Source organism: Malus domestica, chromosome 03, assembly GCF_042453785.1.
Source record: "Malus domestica chromosome 03, GDT2T_hap1".
Lineage (NCBI taxonomy): Eukaryota > Viridiplantae > Streptophyta > Magnoliopsida > Rosales > Rosaceae > Malus > Malus domestica.
In genome coordinates this window covers 21,025,340-21,031,576 of record NC_091663.1, presented here as the reverse complement: position 1 = coordinate 21,031,576, position 6,237 = coordinate 21,025,340, and the positions used below count along the sequence as shown (strand labels likewise).

Genomic DNA, 6,237 nt, shown 5'->3' with positions numbered 1-6,237 from the left:
AGTAGGTGTGATTGAACATTAGACCTGTAAACGGGTCGAGTTTACTAGGTTTGCGTCGAGTTCAACCAGACCCATTAAGTTAATGGATCATCCGAACCCAACCCGTTAAGCTAATGAGTCACCCATTTCAACACGTTTCACGCATTAACCCTTTTTTTTCTTTTTTCTTTTTACACTGTGTAAGAAAGAAATCTTAGCATCCTAGTGCTTGTGCTAGCCACCTCCTTCTTTCATTTGGTTTGTGTGAGTGATTTGATGAACACCTGGAGCTTTATTACGAAACAATTGAGTGAGCAATGATGTAACAAAACAACTAAGTGAGCAATCAGCATATAATAGAGTTTTGTATTAAGCTACATCAATCAGGACATTTTGATCACAACCCAATTTACGATTTAGCATGTAGATATGAATTATTGACATGTAAGAGAGAGAGTTGGTGAGACGTGCATCAATCGATCAGCATGTGCACACCAAAACATTCAGGAACCAACAAAAAAATCCAAGACCCAAAAATTTTCTGCAAATTCTAATCAAAACCCAATTCCCGAGAGGCCAAGACGAAGGACGCTCACAACTCCTTCACCACTCAGATCCTTCAGCACTCAGCTCCTTCACCATGGAACAAAAAGTAGCTCTGAATTCTAATAAAAAAACTGAGAAAAATAGTCGAAAAATATGATCTGCAGAAACAAAAAGTAATTGCCATGGAAGAAGAGGTGAAAGGGAATCATAACTTACCGGAGAGAGGGTGGCAGAACTCAATGAAACCTTGATTTTTAAGGAAGAAGATGAGGGAGAGAACGGCAGCCCCGAAGAGGAACGTGCAGTCTGAGTTCGAAACGTGAGCGAGGTTTTCTATTCCAACTATGAAATTACACAAAAGTCCTCCCTAATGGGTGTTAACGGGTGCTAACGGGTTTCACGGGTTGACCCAAAATGACCCGTTATTTAACGGGTGACTAATGGGTTGACTCGTTAACAACACAACCTGTTAAGCACCCACCCAAATACTAATTTTAACGGGTCGAGTCGAGTCGGGTTAATGGGTCGGGTTCAAAATGCCAGCCCTACTGAACATGTATGTAGAAGAGCTTTGGTGGGAGTTAAGGGAGGAAGGGCGAAGTGGCGGAGAACGGAAATGAAGAAGAGACTTTGGTGGGAGTTGAGGGACAAAGGGCGAGGAGGCGAGGTGGAAATGCGGTGGTGGTGGAGAGACAGCGAGGCAATCACCTTTAGAAGTCGTCGTATCTTCATTTGTTTTTTGGGTACTGTTATTTCTTTATTTTTGGTTCAAAAGTAAATTTGTTGAGCTGAACAAAATGTCATTGTGATTAAGTTTGGATTGTTTAACTATATTTGAGCTCGAGCTTGGCGTGACTTGCTTCTTATACGAGCTGAGCTCAAGCAAGCTTAAAAAATTCGAGCTTGATAGTTAGCTCAAGATCCATTATGCATATTGTCTCTTCAAAAGCAATCGAAGGATATAGAGCTAGTTTGGTATTGCTATGCTTTAAAAAAACAAGAAAAAACTGATTTTGTTGTGCATACATCAAGATCCAACGTTACGAATGCATAACAGACTATCTACATCAAGATCCAACATTATAAATGCATAACAGACTTGTTTGGCTAACTTCTTTTATATGCATTGCTATTACCTTAATAGCAAGTCCACCCTTAACAAATGAGCTGGGCAATAGGCCATTTTAACCCCTAGCCCCCAAAAATCCACTCCACCCCTTCCAATTAGCTGGCCCGGCCACATGTCCACTTTTGGGCTATTAGATTTCAACCTTTTTGAAATCCATCGGTCCAGATTAATTAATTTAATAAAAAAATTGTTTAAAAATACAGAAAAAATAAAATGAACTTTATTTTTTATTTTTTATATAAATGCCTAACCATCTTGCACAAAAGTTGTACTTTCAGATAATTATACTTGGCGCGATAAGATTGGTTAAAAATCCTATCCGAAATTAAAAATAAATTTATTTTTTTTCTATTTTATAAAAAAAAACATTAATGATATTTTGATACGAATTAACTAGACTATTTATTTTAGGAGTAAAGATGCATTTGGACAATTACTATTCATTTCGTGGATTGAATAAGACTCTTGCCCATCTTGATTTTTAGAGTGGAGTTGCTCTATGGGCTCAATGGCGGACTTCTTTTACATGCACGTTTTTTACACTTACTGAAATTCTTTCAAAACTATATCCTTGAGATTAATGAACTTTAGGGTAACAACCACTATATTTGTAAGTAGGATGCTGAAAAATTAGACAAGAACGGACAAATAGATAAATAGTGGCATGATATAACTCGTGCAGAAAAGGTCTAGCTTCTTATCTTCGTACTCTACCTAAGAAAATAGCTCAAATATTATATGATGCTTCATCAAAGAAGATGTAACATTTTAGATGAGCCTAGGGCTGGTTTGGGATGGGATCCCGTACCGAAACCCAAACCAATAATTTTTGGGACGGCATTCTAAAATTCGAAACCGAACCGAAATTTCAGAATTCCCAAATAATTTTCCGGATTTCGGCGCAATTCGGGATTTGTATAAACCACCCAGAAAATTCATAATTTGTATAAGCCCAGGGATTTCATACCAATTGCAGAAAATTCAAATTTCAGAATGGCAAAGTTCAACGAAATTGAACACACTGCAAGCTCAAGAAAGGGCTTTTTTTCAGAAGCAGAAAATTGAGGTAGAAGAACGCAGACGTTGACCAAGAAGGAAAAATGGGGTCTGATGCAAGCAGAAGCAGAACAAGAAGGCAAATCGAGAGGGATCCGAGAGGTTACAGGACTAAACTAAATCAAAAGCAAAACTAAACCTAAATCCTTTATTCCTTTATTCCTCTTTCTTTCTGCATACTTTTCCTGTCTTCTCTCCTTTCTTGAAACCCACCAAAAGCAAAGCTAAACCAAAAACATATTCAAACAAACAACAAAACTCCAACAGACCTCACTAACACCTCCCACGCTTTGCAGCTGGCTTCTTATCACCCCATGCTTCCTCCTTAGTCCTCTTTCTTCCCGGGACTTTGCCATTCACTCCTGAGGTCAGGCGAAAGAGAGCGAGGGTTTCATTTGGATTCAATGGTTGAATCTCAACCAAATCTGACGGCAGTTATAATTCTAAATATATATTTAAAATTAAATAGTATACAACAGGATTACCGAAAGAATGAATATGGAATCCCGAAAATTTTGGTATTATCGGTTTGAGATTTTTTTGGTATGGAATTGGGAATTTTTTGGTTTGGTTCGGGATTTTTGGGAAAAATTTCCAGCCCTAAATGAGCCTACGAGAATCGGGATCAAAGTAGAATATGATGATTAATGATCATCTTACTGAAAAAGGGAAAAATAAATAAAAGAGAGGAAACATGCCTTGTTCATTACTTATGGACACAACCCAATTAGTAGAGTTAAGGTAAGGTATATGAGAATTCTAATGGATGATAGACAAGCACCACCAAAAGTCTCAACAAAGTTATATACATAAAATCCATTATGGATGAAAGCCAATAAGACTCAACATTGCTATTTTCCACCCGGAACACAGAAAAGCATCAACAGAGATAAAGTACTTAAAAAGACCACCTGTTTCAATGCGGAGAAGTTGAGTACTGTTGGTTACCACTTCTCAAAACTCATGACCCCTTTCAAGTTTTCTGAAATTTCCAAACTCTCCATCTAACATTGCTTAGCCATCCAAATTGAATCAAAGGTTGTCCTGCTTGCAGCTTCAAAAGATGAGTTCTGTACGGAATAAGTAAATTCCTGAGACCTGCCATTCATGGCAGCACAAAAAACAGAACAAACACTACAGATCAATCTCCATTAACAATGCGTGTATATATATGAGAAATATACACCAAGCCAAATATGACTTTTTTAAAAAAGCCAAGGCAAATGCATACCTGTGGTGCACATTGTCTTATAAAGGTGAGCAATGCGGGCATCTCCTTTAGTACTCATATTTGGCCTCTCAAGGCAGTCCAGAAAAGCTAAATCAGCCTTCAGCAGATCAGCCTGATTGTGACTGTCGTAACCAATGTCATGGCAGTAGCAACAAAAATCCAACCAATCAATTGGCCGCTTGTCCCAAATAGGAGATCCTCCATCTTTCCCACTTGACCAATTAGGTCCACAATAATGCCCATATCTTGGAAATAGCTGAGAGAGAAAACCTCTTACGCCAGTATGCCATGGAACCCTAGAAACATATGGCCTAAATCGCAAAGATGTACTGGGATCCCCATTCTCAAACACCCTGCGAGGCTGTGCACGCCTTCTTAAGCCGCGGTTAATAGTGGATGGAGTTCGAATCTTATCTTTAGAATTGTCCACCAGCCATGGAACAAAGGAAAGAAGGGACAATCCCAACAACTTGACATCAAAACCACCCTTTTGGTTAGGTTGCTCGAAAAGGGCAGTTGTTGGTTTAAGACTTGGTTCCAATTCCAAATCGCTGTTTGATTGGGCCCTAAACCAAGGGAGATTACCAAGAAAACCCAGGTTCATTTTGGTCAGGGTTGCAGCATATATTCAATTTGAGCCGTCAACGAATTTGCAAAGGTCTATCAACAAAAATTCGCACACCTGTACTGTTTCTGCATAAAAACACAAACCCAATTCAACCACACAGAACCATTTTAGCACTTATACTTTTGGGGTTTTGAGGAAAACAGTTTAGCACTTTTTGCATATAACCCATATTGGTTCGCTGCTATATGCACTCCACACTCAATCTTCCCGATAGAATTTAACATCTACTGAATAGAAAAGTTCAATGTACGCTGCGTTTGGTTGCTGGGAAAGTGAGGGAAAATTAAAACGGAAAAAGCAAGAATTTTAAACCATGAGAAAATCAAATCAAGACGGGAAAGTTGCACTAAATTTACTAGCCTGCCAATTGAGTAGATGATAATAAGAATTAAGGCAAAGCGTGAAAAGGGAAAATTATAGGAATGCAGGAATTCGACCTTCCTGGGCGTTTTCTCGGCAGCCAAACAGAGGCAAAGACAAGAAAATTGAAAAAGTAAAGATGAGATTCAGTTATTGTATAGGGAAAAGGAGACGCACCTGCACCGGAAACTGCAAAGATTCATCTACGAAACCAAACGATGAAGATTGAAACGGAGAAAAGGGCTTCGGAAATCAGAGGAATGCGCTAACAATTTGTATGGCAGAGGCTTCTCGAATGGCTTTCTATTGAGGCGTGTCGTGTAAAATTGTGGTGGCCAGGACGACTTTGGATTGGGCTAAAATCATACTGACCTTTAAAATTTGTTCTTACAGACACAAGCAAAGAAGTCAGTGAAAATTTTCGAAATCTACAGTAATTTTAGGTCGTAAGATCAAATTTTAAAAGGACAGGATCATTTGATTCTTGGCTCTGAATATATAAATCCGGAGAAGATCTCTTCTTAATAATTAGGACACCACTATTCACACATTAATTTTTATGTTTTATATAATTTTGTTATTTTTTAATTATTGATCTTCTTCAATTTATTCGATCTAACGTTCGAAAAATAAGAAAAATGTATGAGAAATAAAAATATGTATATGGATAGTACTATCTAATAAATGCCAATTGAATAAAAGGAAAATTAATGAAAATGATTTGAAAACTTTGAGTTTTAACGATAAGGACAAAATAAAGGGTAAATTGAATAGTACCAGGATTGACCTTTTAGTGTAAAAATATGATTTTTCATTAAAGTGAACAGTACTGGGAGCTTTTCATTAAAATTCACCTGAATAAAAGGTATTTGTAGATTTTTTTTAAAAAAAACTTATAAGAGCAAGTCTATTCGTTTTATGAGGGCAAGGGTAAGGCAAGGTAAAAGGCACGTAGGTAGCTCTTGCTATTTACTCTGAATAATACTTATTTTTGTGCAACTCCACTATTTTGAAAAGGACAAAGTGCAAAAGTACTATTCAAAAATATATTTTTTATGCTTTGAAAATTTGTTCTGTGGAAATAAAATGATTGTAGTACAAATGAATATTGAGTTGTGATGAAAAAATGTTTGAACTCGATTTTGCATTGCCGTCTGATTTTGCACGTTCAACTCAAAATAATTGTTAATGATTTTTAGAAATATTATTATGGCTTTATCTTGATAATTATTTCTAATGGACGATATCTTGAAATCATTTTTACTATAAGATGGACAAATTATATGGGACTTAGACGTGCAAGAATTG

The 6,237-nt window shown here is 37.1% G+C and overlaps 1 protein-coding gene across 1 annotated transcript; it reads right to left on the bottom strand.

Annotated features, from left to right (window-relative positions):
• Positions 1 to 3,389: 3,389 nt before the first annotated feature.
• Positions 3,390 to 5,467, bottom strand: LOC103418735 (uncharacterized). The gene is made up of 3 exons (XM_008356841.3): positions 5,107 to 5,467; positions 3,942 to 4,634; positions 3,390 to 3,808 (listed from the first exon to the last, which is right to left on the bottom strand). Exons 2-3 carry the CDS (start codon positions 4,543 to 4,545, stop codon positions 3,684 to 3,686), a joined length of 729 nt encoding a protein of 242 aa, XP_008355063.1. The 5' UTR covers positions 4,546 to 4,634; positions 5,107 to 5,467; the 3' UTR covers positions 3,390 to 3,683.
• Positions 5,468 to 6,237: the final 770 nt, after the last annotated feature.

Coding starts and splice junctions, on each gene's coding strand:
- LOC103418735 (XM_008356841.3), bottom strand. CDS start 4,545: ATGAACCTGGGTTTTCTTGGTAATCTCCCTTGGTTTAGGGCCCAATCA. Junction 3,809..3,941: donor TAAGACAATGTGCACCACAG/GTATGCATTTGC, acceptor CATGAATGGCAG/GTCTCAGGAATTTACTTATT.